Source organism: Erpetoichthys calabaricus, chromosome 3 (assembly GCF_900747795.2).
Source record: "Erpetoichthys calabaricus chromosome 3, fErpCal1.3, whole genome shotgun sequence".
Lineage (NCBI taxonomy): Eukaryota > Metazoa > Chordata > Cladistia > Polypteriformes > Polypteridae > Erpetoichthys > Erpetoichthys calabaricus.
Window position 1 is genome coordinate 307,729,954 of NC_041396.2, and position 18,259 is coordinate 307,748,212.

General features: G+C 49.6%; 1 protein-coding gene and 1 long non-coding RNA gene across 4 annotated transcripts in view; one reads left to right on the forward strand and one right to left on the reverse strand.

Annotated features, from left to right (window-relative positions):
- kif5ab (kinesin family member 5A, b) overlaps positions 1–18,259 on the forward strand; it is a 52,263-nt gene that overhangs the window by 12,036 nt on the left and 21,968 nt on the right. Inside the window, exons 13-23 of the mRNA XM_051925389.1 lie at positions 1,327–1,395; positions 1,482–1,688; positions 1,783–1,929; positions 12,399–12,587; positions 12,669–12,786; positions 12,872–12,936; positions 13,013–13,122; positions 16,958–17,059; positions 17,153–17,213; positions 17,305–17,376; positions 18,022–18,126. Of these exons, the coding sequence (XP_051781349.1) occupies positions 1,327–1,395; positions 1,482–1,688; positions 1,783–1,929; positions 12,399–12,587; positions 12,669–12,786; positions 12,872–12,936; positions 13,013–13,122; positions 16,958–17,059; positions 17,153–17,213; positions 17,305–17,376; positions 18,022–18,126 (1,245 nt within the window). The remainder of the gene's footprint in view (positions 1–1,326; positions 1,396–1,481; positions 1,689–1,782; positions 1,930–12,398; positions 12,588–12,668; positions 12,787–12,871; positions 12,937–13,012; positions 13,123–16,957; positions 17,060–17,152; positions 17,214–17,304; positions 17,377–18,021; positions 18,127–18,259) is intronic.
- LOC127527270 (uncharacterized) lies at positions 3,959–4,982 on the reverse strand. 3 transcript variants are annotated; one of them, XR_007934563.1, is made up of 4 exons: positions 4,640–4,982; positions 4,491–4,552; positions 4,301–4,406; positions 3,959–4,156 (listed from the first exon to the last, which is right to left on the reverse strand). It is a non-coding gene; the product is annotated as an uncharacterized LOC127527270 (long non-coding RNA). The 3 variants fall into 3 exon arrangements; XR_007934562.1 differs by having other exon boundaries at positions 4,131–4,229; XR_007934564.1 differs by lacking the exon at positions 4,491–4,552 and having other exon boundaries at positions 4,131–4,229; positions 4,640–4,981.

An 18,259-nucleotide genomic window follows, 5' to 3' on the forward strand; every position in this document is an offset into this window, starting at 1 on the left:
AGTTATTACATCCCCGTTTGTTCACACGTTCTGGGAAATCAAAACCAGCTTGAAGTAGTCAAGGAGGCTGGTGGGCCGTGGTGTCCGCCGTGTTGTCTGATGAAGTCCGGTAGCCGATCGACGTCTGTGTGGTCCGCCCAGAGCGAATGCGGCTCACGCAGATTCAGCACCATGATTTAGTTTTCCGTTTTCCAGATCCCTTTATTACAAATCGGAGTTTGATAAGTCAATAGTAAACAGAGAAGAAAGAAATCCGTAATACGCTCTCTCGCCCGACGTGGGTGCCATTCTAGACGTCGTTTACTCCTCACGCACACGCAAGGATTCAACATCAAGTCAACGAGTCCTCCTGCCTGTCACGTAGCGGTGAGTTTCATTGATGTGGTGAAAGACAGACAGAGACGGACTCGGAATGTTCCAGAACACACACTTCTATTGTTCTTCTCCTGCACAATACACACACGGTGCCCAAAGCGGCACAAATAGCTCAGGCTCACAGTCCTTTCTTTTCCTTCTCTTTTCCTCTGCCACCCGACTCTGGCACCCCGAGTGGAGTGAGGCGGCCCCTTTTATGTTGCACCCGGCTGTGTGCCACATGCTCCCTGATGACCTTCCTGCAGCACTTCCTGGTGTGGCTCTAGAATCATCCACGGCCCCCCACAGGTTTGAGCTTCCCAGCTCCGTGGTTCCCATGCAATTCCCTTGTGTTTCAGTTTTAATAAGCTCATCTGCACCTCCAATGATACCCACCCACAGACCACCCCCTGATGCCCACTTGTTTTAGTTTTAATGGTTCCCATGCAATTCCCTTGCATCCTGGGGTAGGAGTTGCCCCACTCCCGGTCCCCTGCTTCTCCAGGTCTCCTGGTGGGGTAAGGTCCCCTGCCATCTATCAAAACGTTTACAGCTTTTTTCGCCTCCTGGCCCAGGGTGCCCGCTGCACTCGACCCCTTGTGTTAACAGAAGTCGCCCTAAAAGAGTTAATGAAGCGTCCATCCAACTTTCCAAATCCATTGCTGGTGCTTTGTGAACAAACGAACGTGAGATTCTAAAGCCAACCATCTCTGGGTTCTGTCAACTCGTTTGTCATGCCATGTGATGTTTGAGTGACTGGGAAGGAAGCCATGGGATCTCAGAAGGTAGGAGGCCACACGTGGAGGTCCTTCCTTTGTGGCCCCTCTGCTGTGTAGGTTTGTGCCAGTTAGCCTCAGCTGGGCTCAGCTCCATGACCCACATCGCTGGTTTCCAGTGCTTGGTGCCTTCTGAAGCATTAATGGCCACGTCTAGTAGTCGGTAGCTGTGCTGATCGAGTCTTCTCTGTTTCAGGATGAAGAGATCAATCAGCAGAGCCAGCTGGTTGAGAAGCTGAAGGAGCAGATGCTGGATCAAGATGAGGTACCCGATAGTCTCATTGCTCTCCAGTTCGTGTCCCCAGGTCACCGCCCTCATCCTGAATGTGCTGCTCTCTCCTTAACTTGTAGCTCCTCGCATCTACACGTGGGGACAATGAGAAGGTGCAGACTGAGCTCGGCCGCCTGCAGGCAGAAAACGACTCCGCCAAGGACGAGGTGAAGGAGGTCCTACAGGCCCTGGAGGAGTTGGCTGTCAACTACGACCAGAAGTCCCAGGAGGTCGAGGAAAAGAACTTGCAGAACAAGCTGCTGGCCGATGAACTGGCCCAGAGAATGGTGAGTGGCATTGACCGGAGACCACCAAAGTGGCACCAGGAAGCCAAACCGAGTGGGTCTGAGCCCCCGGCTGCTGCCCTTGTGTCTCCCGCAGGCTAACCTGATCGCCCTGGAGGCTGAGCTTCATCGCATGCAGGAGCTGAGCAGCCACCAGAGGAAGAGGATCGCAGAGGTGCTCAACGCGCTGATGAAGGACCTTAGCGAATTCAGCAGCATCGTGGGAAATGGAGAGATCAAGCTGGTAAGGAAGTCGCCAAGTGGTGAGTCTGCAGGGCACTCGGTGGAGTGGGGATATTTAAAAATAGGAGAACATCTAACGGTGACGCTGGGCGTCTTTATTAAACTTAATCGAGGAGAAGAATGCGGGGCACGAACACAACAAAGAAATAGTGAGAGGAACACACTAGGACATTAGAACATCGGTAATGAGTGCAGGCCATCCGTTCCATCGAGCTCACCTGCATTCACTAAAATGGCGGCGCAGCTCTATTCCGGCCTGGCACCGTAGCTTTTCCGACCCAACAGTAACATTAACTCGCTTGAGTTGCTTATGTAGATGTGCAGTCCGTCAGTGGTGGACCTTGTGCTCCTCGTCTCTGGTTCTGCTGGTGAGTATCGAAGTCGGCATCTCCTGCGGCTCTTCGTTACCCGCTCTCTTAACGGCAGTCCTTCTGACGGGCTGTGACACGTCCTTTACGTCAAATGCCGATTTTCACGAGCACAGTTGGCAGATCTCCCGACCTCACATCGACCTCCACACTGTGAACCACAGGGAGCACACCTCACGTTCAGCACTGATTCGTCCATCGAGGTCTCCGCGTGCGAATGTCCAATCTGACGTTACCGACGGGCTGTGTGTGTTTTTACCCGTGTGAAGTGTTCTCCGGACACACCGCACACACGTTTACGTGTCTCATTGGGGTCTCTTCGCACGGCTCTTGGATCAGATTTCAAAATCTCCGCCCCCAACTTTAAGCTCCACCTTCACGAGGCACTGGATTGGTTTGGAAATGTGCCACTCTGCGAGTCGTCTAATTGTCCCCACCCACAAAGAAGCAAAATGCACTCCAGACGTAAACATGTCTGCCTTTGTCCAGTCCACTGCCGCGCCCACGCCCTTCTCCTTTTCCACATTTTGAGCCTCCCGTCGTGTATTTCACGTGTAACATCTCGACTTCCTGTGTGGAATCCTTTACAGTTACCATATCTACTCGCGTTTAAGTTCTCCTGCGGATAAGTCGGCCGTATAATTTCCGGTATTTTATAATGTCGGTCGTAGAAGTCGAATGTGGAAAACTCCCGCTATTGGTCCAAGAGATTACGATATGCCAACGCCCGCCTGAGAGAGTCACCACGGGACACACAGCCTTTTGTTTTCTCTCTATTGTGCCTACGTGACCACACAGTGATACCCGCACTATTCAGAAGTGATGTTTGCACTGATTTGTGTTTTATATCTCACCCCCTCATACACCGTTATCGTAAGACGATGAGAAGAAAATTGGAAGCTGGTTTTAAATGAAAAGTCGGTGAAGTGGCGAATGAAATTGGTAACTGATGAGAGATTGAAGGAGGCGAGAAGATGTAAAAAAAAATTTTAAATTATCGTGTTTTTGAACGGGCGCGTAAGTCGGGATCTGATTTTACGATCGATTTTTCCGGTTTCAAGACCCGACTTCTACGCCAGTCTATACGTTACTTACTTTACTTACTGTCACCTGCTCAAGCCTGTGTGCTGTGGGACGACTCGGCTGACCCTCCGTTGTCCCGTTCTCCATATTCTCAGTTCTCGTTCTTCAAGAGCGCAGCACTGACCCCTGCTGGACACCACGGCCAACAGCAGCTCATTCGGAAGCCGTTTCCTGTGCCCTGGCTCTTCTTCTGCGCCCTCAGACTCTCTTGTGACATTTCACCTTCCCGCCTCACTACGTTCTCGGGGGTTTCCTGGTTGGACTATTCAAATAAATGCGAGGTTGCCGATGATTTGTCACTTGGTCGGCAAAAAATAACAAAAGTCACTGAAGATAAATGGCACTTTTGTGGCGATAAAGAGCAACCGAATATGTGTGAATAATTATTACTGCACTCCAAATGACCCAAAAAGTCATTTCAGGCCGGCCAGGTTATATGTTTTATTTTAAAGGACCAACTAAGTTCAAAGGTCAGAGTAACGTCACTACTTGGACCATTCAGGTGGCGCTGTGTTGCCAGAATTGCCCGAATTTGGAGAAGCACGTTTGTCATTTTCTGACTTCACAACTCAGATTCACCGTCTGTTCGAGATCTCGTGAACACTGCATTTATTCCTGGTCTTTCCACCAATGATACCACCCTTCCCACCCACAGACCACCCCCTGATGCCCACTTGTTTCAGTTTCAATAAGCTCATCTGCACCTCCAATGATACCCCCCCACACAGACCACCCCCTGATGCCCACTTGTTTCAGTTTCAATAAGCTCATCTGCACCTCCAATGATACCCCCCCACACAGACCACCCCCTGATGCCCACTTGTTTCAGTTTCAATAAGCTCATCTGCACCTCCAATGATACCCCCACACAGACCACCCCCTGATGCCCACTTGTTTCAGTTTCAATAAGCTCATCTGCACCTCCAATGATACCCCCCCCACACAGACCACCCCCTGATGCCCACTTGTTTCAGTTTCAATAAGCTCATCTGCACCTCCAATGATACCCCCCCACACAGACCACCCCCTGATGCCCACTTGTTTCAGTTTCAATAAGCTCATCTGCACCTCCAATGATACCCCCCCACACAGACCACCCCCTGATGCCCACTTGTTTCAGTTTCAATAAGCTCATCTGCACCTCCAATGATACCCCCCCACACAGACCACCCCCTGATGCCCACTTGTTTCAGTTTCAATAAGCTCATCTGGCACCTCCAATGATACCCCCCCACCTACAGACCACCCCCCGATGCCCACTTGTTTCAGTTTCAATAAGCTCATCTGCACCTCTCTGATCGTCTGCTTGTGTTTCAAGTGAACTCAACACGACCCCCCCGTCTAAACGCATGCGGACCGCTGACTAAGTGACAGGTGGGGCTCCTTTCCTTCCATTAATGTCCCTATGGTGGCACACGTTACGTTTACTGGCTTGCATTACCCGGCGCAGTTTGGCCACCTCCTTTATGTAACTAAACAACATCTGCCACCTTCCACTTAGCAGGAATCCCCCCAGTGTGTGGCACGTCAGGGGTTTCTAGACCACATGGCCAAGAGTCTGTAGACACGTGACCATCACACTGGTATGAGCTCGCCAGACACCCCACTCATGGGCATTCATGTGGAGCTGGCCCCCCATACCAGCCTTTAATCTTACAGGGAATGTGTGCCCATGCAGCAGTTGTGAGCTCTGCTGCCAACACTCGGGGTTTGGGTTCACCTCAAAGGTGTTCAGTAGGGCTGAGGTCCTGACTTTGTGCAGACCACTCGAGTTCTTCTGTGTTTTCTGTGTCCTGCTGGAACACAAAAGGGCCTTCAACAGCCTCTTGGTCTGCCAGCGTCCTTCACTGGACTGAGGGGCTGAGTCCAGACCCCCACCACTGGACTTCAGAGAAGACCGTCTGCAGTCCAGAAGGTAGCGTTCTCTTAATGCCCACCAGACCTGGATTGGCCCATCAGACTGCCAGCGTGTGAAGTGTGATTCTTCACTCCAGTAAAAACTTTACATCACTCCGGCAGACTCTTGGCATGCTACGTGGTGGTCTTAGTCTCAGCCATGGAAAGCCACTTCATGAAGCCCCCCAATGCGCAGTTCTTGTGTTGATGTCGCCTCCAGTGGCAGATGTGAGCGATGCAGCAGAGGACAAGTGACTTTTTTATGCTATGCTGTGCACTTCAACACCGGGTGGTCCCCCTCTGTGAGTTTGGGTGGTCTACCACTCCATGGCTGAGCGGTTGTTGCTCCTCAATGCTAACACTTCACAGTGATAGCACTTACAGTTGACCAGGGCAGATCTAGCAGAGCAGAAATTTCACACACACTGACTTGTGGCAAAGGTGGCATCCTACGACAGTGGCACGTTGAAAGTCAGTGAGCTCCTCGTTGTGACCCAGTGTGTGGTGGTGTGCCCGCCTATGCTTGGCATTGTAGCGGATCTGCACTCCCTGACCTCCGTGGTCAATGATGTCTGGTCCTGCTGAGTGCTCAGCCTATTTAACCCCCGCAGCTCTTCTCTCTCTTTACATTTCCAAGTCCCTCAGTCCCTCCCTGTTGGTGTTGAAGGTCGTCGTCTTCTCCATACGCTCTTTCACTCTTCCTCTTCTTCACTCTCTCTGATATTCTTCATCTCCTCCCTGACTCTTCTACAACACACACATTGGGAGCGTCTCATCCTCCGCCTTTCCTGTTAGATTGTTCTCCACATTCTTTTTCACTTTCCTCTTTAACCGTTGCCCTCTGGTTTTCGCTCAAGTGATTCTCTTTTCCACGATTTCTACTTTGATTTTTTCCCTCTGCAGTTTCTTTTTTTGGCTTCTTATGTGCCGTCCTCGCTCTCGTTCCTTTCTCACAGCCTCCACATTGTTCTTCATTGATCACATCACACTTTCAAAAGCTGCTGCTCAGCTGTCTTCACACCTAAACGTTTGTCCCACTTTACCTCTTTTAGATTTGCTGCCTCTCCTCAGATTATGTCCTACAAAAATAAACTGAACGCAGTGAATAGAAAACACGTCCCGAGGCCCGAATTAGTACAGAGTGCCACGTCTAGTCGTGCCCGGCCTTCTCAGGTGGCGGGACGCTTCTTGTAGCGCTCCTGGGTGCCTTGCAGTGCTGCAAATGTGGTAGCAGTGGCACCAGTGACACCAGTGACATAAGTGGTGCTAGTGAAATCAGTGACACCGGTGATATCAGTGACACCAGTGACATCAGTGACTCCAATGACACTAGTGACAAAAGTGACATAAATGGTGCTAGTAAAATCAGTGACGCTGGTGACATCAGTGACGTAAGTGGTGCTAGTGTAATCAGTGATGCTGGCGACATCAGTGACACCAGTGACATAAGTGGTGCTAGTGAAATCAGTGATGCCAGCAACTTCAGTGACGCCAGTGACATCAACGACTCCAATGACACCAGCAACATAAGTGATGTCAGAGACTCCAGTGACACCAGTGACATAAGTGAAGTTGGATACATCAGGGACACCAGTGACATAAGTGGTGCTAGTGAAATCAGTGACGCCGGTGACATCAGTGACATAAGTGGTGTTAGTGTAATCAGTGACGCTGGTGACATCGGTGACGTAAGTGGTGCTAGTGTAATCAGTAATGCTGGTGACATCAGTGACACCAGCGACATAAGTGGTGCTAGTGAAATCAGTGATGCCAGCAACATCAGTGACGCCAGTGACATCAATGACTCCAATGACACCAGCAACATAAGTGATGTCAGAGACTCCAGTGACACCAGTGACATAAGTGAAGTTGGATACATCAGGGACACCAGTGACATCAGTGACATAAGTGGTGCTAGTGAAATCAGTGATGCCTGCAACATCAGTGACGCCAGTGACATCAACGACTCCAATGACACCAGCAACATGAGTGATGTCAGAGACTCCAGTGACACCAGTGACATAAGTGAAGTTGGATACATCAGGGACACCAGTGACATAAGTGAAGTTGGATACATCAGGGACACCAGTGACATAAGTGGTGCTAGTGAAATCAGTGACGCCGGTGACATCAGTGACATAAGTGGTGTTAGTGTAATCAGTGACGCTGGTGACATCGGTGACGTAAGTGGTGCTAGTGTAATCAGTAATGCTGGTGACATCAGTGACACCAGCGACATAAGTGGTGCTAGTGAAATCAGTGATGCCAGCAACATCAGTGACGCCAGTGACATCAATGACTCCAATGACACCAGCAACATAAGTGATGTCAGAGACTCCAGTGACACCAGTGACATAAGTGAAGTTGGATACATCAGGGACACCAGTGACATCAGTGACATAAGTGGTGCTAGTGAAATCAGTGATGCCTGCAACATCAGTGACGCCAGTGACATCAACGACTCCAATGACACCAGCAACATGAGTGATGTCAGAGACTCCAGTGACACCAGTGACATAAGTGAAGTTGGATACATCAGGGACACCAGTGACATCAGTGACATAAGTGGTGTTAGTGTAATCAGTGATGCTGGTGACATCAGTGACATAAGTGGTGCTAGTGAAATCAGTGATGCCAGCAACATCAGTGACGCCAGTGACATCAATGACTCCAATGACACCAGTAACATAAGTGATGTCAGAGACTCCAGTGACACCAGTGACATAAGTGAAGTTGAATACATCAGGGACACCAGTGACATAAGTGGTGCTAGTGAAATCAGTGACACCAGCAACATCAGTGACACCTGTGACATCGGTAACATCAGTGACTCCAATGACACCAGTGACATCAGTGACTCTAATGACACTAGTGAAATAAGTGGTGCTAGTGAAATCAGTGACACCGGTGATGTCAATGACTCCAATGACACTAGTGACATAAGTGATATAAGTGGTGCTAGTGAGATCAGTGACGCCAGCAACATCAGCGACTCCAGTGACATAAGTGATGCCAGTGATGTCAATGGTGCTAGTGACATCAGCGACATCAGTGACATCAGTGACACCAGTGACATAAGTGATGCCAGTGATGTCAGCGGTGCTAGTGACATCAGCGATGTCAATGACATCCATGACTCCAACAACTCCAGTGACATCAGTGATGTCAGAGACTCCAATGACACCAGTGACATAAGTGAAATTGGAAACATCAGGGACACCAGTGACATCAGTGACATAAATGGTGCTAGTGAAATCAGTGACGCCAGCAGCATCAGCGATGCCAGTGACATCAGTGACTCCAGTGGCATAAGTGGTGCTAGTGACATCAGCGATGTCAATGATATCCATGACTCCAGTGACATCAGTGCCCCCAACGGCCAGTTTCCAGGTTACTTTTCTTGCTCTAATGCCCTAATCATGTGCAGCCCCCTCTTTGTGATATTCGTACCCCATTACGGCAGTCCGTTTCTAATGCTCTGTTAATTTTATTTCCACCACAGTGCTGTGAAAAAGTATTTGCCCCCTCCCTGGGCCCCCATATTGTTTGTCGATTTCTCACAATGAATGCCTCATCTGATCTTCAGATAAAATGTCAAACTAGGTAAGGGGAAGCGGAGGAGACACAGAAGACCCCGTCTAAACTGCTCCCCATTGTAGTTAAGTCATAAAGTTGTCAGGCACCTGTGCAGTTGCCCCCTTAGTCACAGACTCAAACAGTGTTGGTGCTTCGAGGTGTTTACCACATCACAGGGAAAGTTTGCCGTTCATTTGTTGGTGCTTCCCCGGGGGAACTCATGTAAAGTAGCATGACTGAAGAAATTGGTCATAAAGGAAAGTGCCAGCACATCTGTCATTCATACCCGCTTATCAGCAACAACCAGAACGAGGGGCGACACTGCTGTTAGTAAGAACAGCCTCAACCTGGTCAGCCATAAATCGGTGCCTGGCTGGAGGTAGACAACAACAAAACAGCTGGTGTCCGGTGTTTGGGCTTAGGTGTAATGTCAGCCGGCATCCACAAGAGGGCAGGAATGTCCAATGAACAAAGGCAACAGAGGATGTGATCGAAACAGACAGACCATCGTGCCCGGGGGGGCTTCTCACTACGCTAATAACAAATATTTAAAAACCCCGAATCATAACAATATGTGCTTTTCAGCTCGTGATTTTATGTCATATCAGGTATGAACATCAAGCAGATGAGGCCTCAATTCATGCAAGTAAAGAGGCAGCCGATCGGCTTATCACGCACATTTGGAAAGAAAAATGTTAAAGAAATAAAGTTTTCGTTTGCCCGCTGTTGCGCCCCCACACAGATTAACACAGCAGCGGTACAAAGTTTTAGCGCCGGGATGTCCGAAGGGCTACCTGGAGGTCTACAGGCGATCCGAGAGCGCGCCGTGGGGCTCGAACTTACCGAGGCGCGCGTCTGAGGCCGGGTTTTGTCGAGCGCGCTCACGGCTTCTGACGGACAAGTGCGGAGGCGCGCTTCCGTAACCGCTGGAGGAGAGAGGGCGAAAGTGGAATATTTAAAATCAGAGGATTACAATCTGATGCCCTGCGTTGGGCTGGCGCTCTGCCCGGGGTTTGTTTCCTGCCTTGCGCCCTGTGTTGCTCCGGCAGACCCCCGTGACCCTGTAGTTAGGATATAGCGGGATGGCTAATGTATAGGTGGATTACAATCTGAGGGTGGCACGGTGGCGCAGTGGTGGCGCTGCGGCCTCGCAGTAAGGAGACCTGGGTTCGCTTCCTGCGTGGAGTTTGCATGTTCTCCCCGTGTCTGCGTGGGTTTCCTCCTGGTGCTCCGGTTTCCTAAATTGGCCCCAGTGCAGAGGTTCTCAAACTGTGGGGCGGGGGGCCCCCCCTAGGGGGGCGCAAAGTAACAAAAAGGGGGGCGCGAAGATGTGAAAACAAGAATAGAAAATATGAAAAATACATCTATTGAAACCAAAACAAATTAACTTCAACTACATTCTGATACTAGAAAAATAAATATAGAGTTAGATAAATGTCGATAAAAGTTAAGTAGGTATAATAAAATATGCATTTATAATATATCACTAATTTAAAAAGAACAAATTGGTACTAGTGGGCTCCTTCCAAAAAAACGTTAGGGGGGGGGCGCGATAAAAATTGTTATGAAAACTCGGGTCGCAGATACTTGAGAAACGCTGTGCTGGTGTGTGCTTGTTGTGTGTGTGTGTCCTGTGGTGGGCTGGCGCCCTGCCCTGGATTGGTTCCTGCCTTGTGCCCTGTGTTGGCTGGGATTGGCTCCAGCAGACCCCCGTGACCCTGCGTTCAGATTCAGCGGGTTGAAAGGACTGAAAGCTGCTGGAATAAAGCATGGTTTTCATTTTAGTCGGAGTCTCTTGTACTCCATTCCTTGGTTGCTCGGTCACCCCCAGTCCCGGGTCCTTACCCGGGGTGCCACCCATGCCATGCTGCACATCGGAGGGCAGAGTCTTCGGTGCTCCTTCTCAAGCTGCATTGTCACCTTTGGTTTACATTTCATTTTAGGCGGACTGGTGGCTCTGAGGGTAGGGATCTGCACTGGCAATCAGAAGGTTGCCGGTTCGAATCCCATAAATGCCAATAGGGACTCTGCTCTGTTGGGCCCTTGAGCAAAGCCCTCAACCTGTAATTGCTGAGTGCTTTGAGTAGTGAGAAAAGCGCTATATAAATGCAAAGAATTATTATTTCATTTGCCATCTTGTCACACTTTTCAATGTGGTCTTCATTATCATCGACAGGCGTGTCGACGGAGACCCCCGGTACTCTCCTGGGTGCCAGTCTTGAATGGGATTGGACCTGCAGAGACAACGCCTTGTGCCTTCTTTTAAGAAAAATAATGGAGAAGGGAGCACACGTTCTCCCTGGTGTTAGTCTCCTTGTCTTGTTCTACGTGGTGAATTAAAGAAAAGAGCCCGCATTGTGAGATTCGAGTGACCAGTCGGAATCATTTCCACAAAACAAGAGGCGCCCCACATGGGGTACTCCTGCCACTCACCGCTGGTCTGCCCTCAGGGCTGCCTGATTAATAATGCGACACTCATGAAGCAGAAGGTGTGTCGAGGACCAACAAGAGCGCCAAGGCCTGCACTCGTACAAAAAGGTCCGGTCGCCTTTTGAGGGTCTCTGGGTGTTGGGACTCAAGAGGGGAACAGAAAACAAAAAAAAAACACAAAAACACAAACAGGATCAGAAATTGAACAAAAAACGAGAGTCGGAGGCGAAAAAACATGCTGAGCAGAATGGCCGTCACAGGACACTCGTCACCAAAGCCACCAAAGTGGGAGTCGCAGAGTCGAGAGCTGCTGCTGTGGGTGGGTGAATGAGGACAACGTGGGTCCCAAAAAGTCGCCCCTTTTAATCAGAATAGGATCAAAATTTGAATCGGGCAGCCCTTCTTGGCTCTTGAGAGGGGGTCAGTCATGGGGGTTTTGGGGGGGGGGCTCCGTCCTTTACCAAGCGGTGGCGTCATATAGCCTTCCAGACAGTAGGGGGCGGGGTTAATTGCCCTCAAGGGGGCGTCTCCTTTCTGTTGCAGAGGAGAGAAAAGGTAAGACTGTCAGCAACAGCGCCCCCTCTCACCCCAGTGGGGTATCGCAAAGAGGTCACGTGGGACACGGTTTGAGTAATCCGCAGTCTGAGATACTAACGTGCGTGTGGCACCGACTTATGAGGCGTCACAGGGGCACAAAATGAGCGACTTTCGAAGGACACACACAAGGCATAGAAACCTAACTGCAAGATGGCAGCGTACAAATACATTCAAAGAAAACGTTAAATTTAAAATTTAATATGAATTCTGTCGAAAACGATAAAGGAAGTCGTTAAATCCAAAAGGTTCCTCAGTTCTTCTAACCAATAACAAACCATAAATTCTAATCATGAAAAATAAATGCAAGCGATAACGAATGCCAGTAGCTACAGCCTGCCCCGCACTTGAAGGGTCTTTCACAACACCACTGTACGGGTCTCCCCGGTAAGACCCCCTTAACTGTAAACTCTTCCCCTGACCGACCTGAATTCTCGTCCCCAGTCGGTCCCATGCTCCTTGGGGACATTGTCGAGGATCAGGGGAGCTGACTGTGACCTCAGCCGTCTTTGTGTGTTTTCAGCCGGTGGAGATCAGCGGAGCCATTGAAGAAGAGTTCACGGTGGCCCGGCTTTACATCAGTAAGATCAAGTCGGAGGTGAAGTCCATGGTGAAGCGCTGCCGCCAGCTGGAGAACCTTCAGGTGGAGTGTCACCGCAAGATGGAGGAGACGGGGCGGGAGCTGTCCTCCTGTCAGCTGCTTATCTCTCAGGTATGGCCAAGGCTGACGCGCGCGCACACGTTAGGTAAGTTGGCGCCCGCCACCCTGAACTCCTTCCCCTCGTTCCTGCAGCACGAGGCAAAGATCCGCTCCCTCACCGAGTACATGCATGTCGTCGAGCTGAAGAAGAGGCAGCTGGAGGACTCGAACGACTCGCTGAGTGAGGAACTGGCCAAGCTACAGGCTCAAGGTAAGCCCCCCCAAGCCCGGCCTCTGTGTTCCTCTCTCCTCTTCCCTCAGCCCACCTCACACTCCTCTTTCCATGTCTTCCTCAGAGACGATGCAGGATATCGGCAACTCCGAAAAACAGAAGGCCTCCGAGGACGCCGAGGACGTCAAGGTGGGTCAGAACGTGAGATGCGCTTTGTGAGGGGCCGCTGATCTCTCATCCACTTTCATCCTCTTGCCTCCCTCAGAGGACCTTGGAGCTTCAGATGGAGAGTCACCGGGAGACGCACCACAAGCAGCTGGGCCGCCTCCGCGATGAGATCAACGAGAAGCAGAAGGTCATCGACGAGCTGACGGAGTAGGTGTTGGGCTGCTTGACTGGGAATGTTGGTCTAGGGGGGGTGTTTTGGGGTCGCCGGAGATGGAAACGTTCGTTAATTGATTTTGGTTTAGTCATTCTGGACACATTTCTGCATTGGCTTTCCAACACGCACATTTAGCGTTTCCACTTTATTTTTTGGCTCAGTAATGTCTTAAAATGATAACATGCCACCTATGAAGATCATCAGTCACTTTCTGGATGGTTTCCTGCATGGATTCCACCAATTTATATTCTTTTTCAACTTAAGTCTTAAGGACATTTTTTTGCTGCAGCACCATTTTTTCTTATGGGCGCCGCCATTTTGAGACATTTGTGTCTATCATCTTCATTGTAATCTTACCCAGTGTGACACTGTGGACTCCCACCTTGAGACATCTCAGTTTACAGATTTGCACCGTGGTGAACTGCTAGTGGCCACTGATTGGTCTCCTTACAGTGTGAGGTGACAGCAGAGCGCTTTGTCTCAGCTGTGCAGAGGACGGCTTAATGGTGATGTTAGCTCGGCATCCAGCGTTTCTGCAATTCCACAATAAAACATTTGGCGTAGTTGGCAGGATTTGCACTAAGGACTGGAGGAGTGTAGTGGCGGTGCAGCACAAATGGTGGGAGCTGAGTGAGGGGGAGCTCATGCTGACCTCACCAGGAAGTAGAGCTGGGCCTTTTGTGCTCGAGATGAGATGAGGTGAGATGCTCTCCTATTGGCTCGTGCTCTAAGGAGGCGGCTTCTGAGCCGACCACTGGCAGTTCACCACAGGACAAATCTGTCAACTGATCGACTTCTTGGTGTGAGTCTGTGACAATGTTGGGATTGGCACTGCAGCTGGGTGGAGTGTAGTGGCGGTGCTGCACAGAAGAGGCGGGGCCTGAGTGTGGCAGCTCATGCTGACATCACTAGGAAGCGCGCCAATCACTGTGTTCTCCTTTGAGCTCACACTGGAAGCTTCTGAGCCAGACGTTCGTTGTGGGTTCATGGTGGACCACCAGCACTTCACCACAATTCAAGTCGTTGAACGGAGATGCTGTGTGAGTCCATCTCCGCATTTCACGGTTGGCGCTGTGCTGACAGGCTTGAAAGGCTGGCCCAGGCAGTTCTGGGGTATCTGAATTGGTGCCCTCTTTTTCAATTTGCTTTTTTGCTGTTACTCGATTTTGTTTGCGATTCTAATTTTGATGTAAGATCAGTTTGACTTACGTTGGCTTGTTTTCGAATGCCTCATATTTCCTGGCCATTCTCATCTCGCATGACGTCTGTCACGAGTCAGTACACCGCCATTTTGTTTTCTTAAGGGTGCTACCATTTTGTGTCTATTTATATATGGGTTGCTAAGTTGTTCACCATGTCATGTGACATCACCGCTGAAGCAGTTCAAAGGTCAGCCCAGGTTTGTGTGCACTTTCAAAGAGAATTCAGGGTTTGATTTTTGGATGGGTGGTTAGGCTCAGGTGACTTTGTGTTTTTTTGCTTTATTAGTGACCCGCGGTCGACTGTTTGCCATTCCTGTTGCTCTTTACCCGTCTCCTGGTACTTTACCTTCTTGTTTGTGACGTTTTTTCTTGTGACACAACATCCGTATTTGGCTGCATGGCGAGGTCTTCCTGAACTGCTTTCTGTCTTTGATCTTCATTTTTTACATACGAGGGGCGACCCAAAAACTTCCCAGAATCGGCCAATAGCGTGGCAGTAGAGTGTGGTTATGGGCAGTGCCACTCGCCACTGTATGTTCGTTGTAATCAGTTCACTGAGTGGCATCGTGCCAAGAGGATCGAGTTCGTATTTCTAACATTTCTTCTTCGGTTGTGTGCGTGACTTTGCTAATTTGTTTCTCTAAGCATATAAAAGCACGTCAGGTCATATCGAACATCAAGACTACGCTGATCGGGTTTTTTCGACATTGACAGACTTTATAATAAAAAATATCCGGAGCAGGAACAGTATCAAAAAAAAATCGTAAAAATTCATATATGAAGAAATATCGCAAGTAGTGACGTACATATTTTGTACCCTGATGGCGGACCCGCCAACACTGTGCTGTCAAGGACAATGTGGTGGCTGCTCTGTAAACCCCCGCTTATCCGTCAGATCTCGACTTTGTCTTTGTTCCCGAAATTGAAATTGAGACCAAAGGGAAAACAATCAACTATCGGGAAATCCAGGAATGAAATCGCGGGAGACTGTAGAGACGGAAACAAACGATTGCTGAGCTACGTGTCCTGAATCTCAAGGGGAGCCTTTCAGTGGTCCCTAAGATGTCGTAAGTTGTAGTTTTAACAATTTTGCCAATTTTGGGGTTGTAGTGCCTTCATGGCATTGGCTGTCACAAGCCACTTGATGGAGCAAACATCACACTACCAGTGACACAAACTCAAACTCGGTACAAAGACAAAGAACAAAGAGTGCAGAGGGTCCGTAATCTCGGATGCTAACAAGTACCACTTAGAGGATTTCGCAGTATTTGTTCCATTTATTCATAATAAAAGCAAACCTTCTACATTAGTATTAGTGACGGCTACATTTCATTAAAATTACCCACAATGCCCAAGTAGGTTGAAGTGCCTGAGGATCATGAGAGTAAATCTGTAGAAGATTAAAGGACAAGATGAAGATTTGGGGCACCTTATGGGAAACCCCCTTCAATTGTGTGGCCGGGTGAATCAAAACAAAGACAAGGAAGCAAGAGTAGACCTCCTCACCCGGTGCTTCTGCACGTGGTCTCCATCCGTCACAGACACCGACTTCTGGTGTGGTGGGATTTCATTTGCGGATTGTGGCAGAGGGGGCTGAGTTTCTGGCAGAAGTGACGTCAGTTTTCTGGTCAGTTGTCTTCACGTCTAAGGGCAAAAGAGGAGCGGGCATTAGAGACAGCGCCACCTGGTGTATCGGAGTGGGATTACCTTGGGATTCAGTGCCCTCTATATCAGGTCATGGAGGACCACCATGGCTGCAGGTTTTCATTCTCACCCTGTTCTTAATGAGTGACCTGTTTCTCCTGTTAAATCACTCCTTTTCCATTCATTGTAATTGACTTGTTCTTGAAGACTCCTTAATTACCAGCAAAACAATAACGAGATACAAAATGAGTCAAAACAACTGGTGAAGGTCTCAGGAATGTCAATCTGCTCATGTCCCCAGTTGCTCTTAGAAAAGAGGAAATCCACAATGTCGGACATGTCTGCTGTTGTACAACGAGAGCAGCAACAAGCCACGGAATTCAAGAACGAGTTTAGTTAACAACGAGACTCGGCGCCTGATGGAGGAACTGGTTGGAGTCTGAGGACCTGACTTAGTTGGTCTTCTGTTGGCCCAATCGCTTCACGTTTCATTTCTCTTTGGGTGCCATTTAAGGAAAGAAATGAAGCAATTGAGGGGAACAAATCTTAAACAAGAAGTCAATTAAAATGAATGTTAATTAGCAGCACAAACTGGGCACTCATTTAAGAAAAGGGTGAGAATGAAAACCTGCAGCCACAGTGGTCCACCAGGGCCGGACTTGGTGACCCTGCTCTATACACACGGGTCTGTCAATAGATAAACGTGAGGCACATCGTAATCAGCAAATCTCACTGGTTAGGAGTCTGTCCATGATGTAGGCCGAAGACCAATCAGATTCATCTTAAACAGGCCTAGGATTGAACTCAAGTGACCAGACATCTTGGAATCTCTCATGTGATCAGCAGTAGCCCCTAACCTCGTGTAATGGCCGCTCTACCTGTCAATAAAGGTGTCTCTTTGAGGAGTCTGTCACACCTCCGGGTGTCCATTCCGAGACTGTCCTGTCCTGGCTGACCCTTCTGTGTCTCTGCTTTCTCGTAGCCGGAACCAGAAGTTGCAGCTCGAGTTGGATCAGCTGCACATCGACTTTGACAAACTGAAGAGCCAGGAGCATGCCAAGAGCATCCAGCTGGAGGAGCTGACGTGAGTTCCGCTCGACTCCCCGCCTCCTTTTGTCTTTCCCGTCCATCCCTTATGAACGCCCGTCACGGTCAGTCACCTGACTCTTTCTTGCAGATTTCTCCACGAGCGCCATGAGCAGTCCAAGCAGGACCTTAAGGGCCTTGAGGAGACCGTTGTAAGTGCACGTCAAGGGTGTGTAAGCGTCAGATCTGTCTCTTCTGTCTGACTCACGTGTTGTTGACCACGAGGCCATGTCTTCTCTCTAGGCTCGGGAACTCCAGACTCTTCACAATCTTCGCAAGCTTTTTGTTCAAGACCTCACGACTCGAGTTAAAAAAGTAAGTTGAACCTTTAGAGAAACACCCGTGGAAGTGCAGCAAACTACGGCCATATGGTTCATGGCAGGGTCCTCTATGGACCATCCCCAGGTGTTGCTTCACAATCATAAATGTGACAAACGAGAGGTGACCATTCAGTCCATTTGTCACTCGTTTCTTTAGCTCATGGCTCAGCTGTCCCCACACCTCCTCCAAATTCTTCTTAAATGTCCTTAAGGTTTCTGCTTCATCTCCATGGTCTCAGTAGTTTGTTTCAGCCCTCCATGTAGTTCCCTTAATTTCCACTAGGTGTCCTCAAGTGCGTGAGTCACCCTTGAAATACCAGGATGAGGTCTCCTCAGAGCGCGTCTTACGCCGTTACCAGGCGTCACTGTCTGGCCATCCCACGAGGCTTGGTGGCAGTTTTGGATGGCGCTGCACAAGGTGATCTGTGTACCCATTTAGAACCCTCTCTGTGCCATACAAGGGGTGGCAGGGAGCAGGACCTTAGCGACTTACAAATCTCGACTTGATATTAGGATGGATGAAGAAGCCTGGTGGGCCGAATGGTCCGCTCCCGTCACAATTGTCCCATAAAGCCACCTTGCAGCATGGCAGGAGAGGAGGGCGGACCGCTTGTAACCCTTGTCACTTGTCTGTGCCCAGAGTGCAGAACTGGAGCCCGAGGACAGTGGGGGGAGCAGCACACAGAAGCAGAAGATATCCTTTCTTGAAAACAACCTGGAGCAGCTTACTAAGGTTCACAAACAGGTATGTGCCCCCCGCGGTGGTCTCGGGGGATGTGCCCGTCACTAAGGGGAGGGTCTCGGGTGGGACATTGGCCTTGTTTTGCTGTGTGCGCAGACATCACTTTCTTTGCTTGAGTGGGATTGGCCGCTCTCTA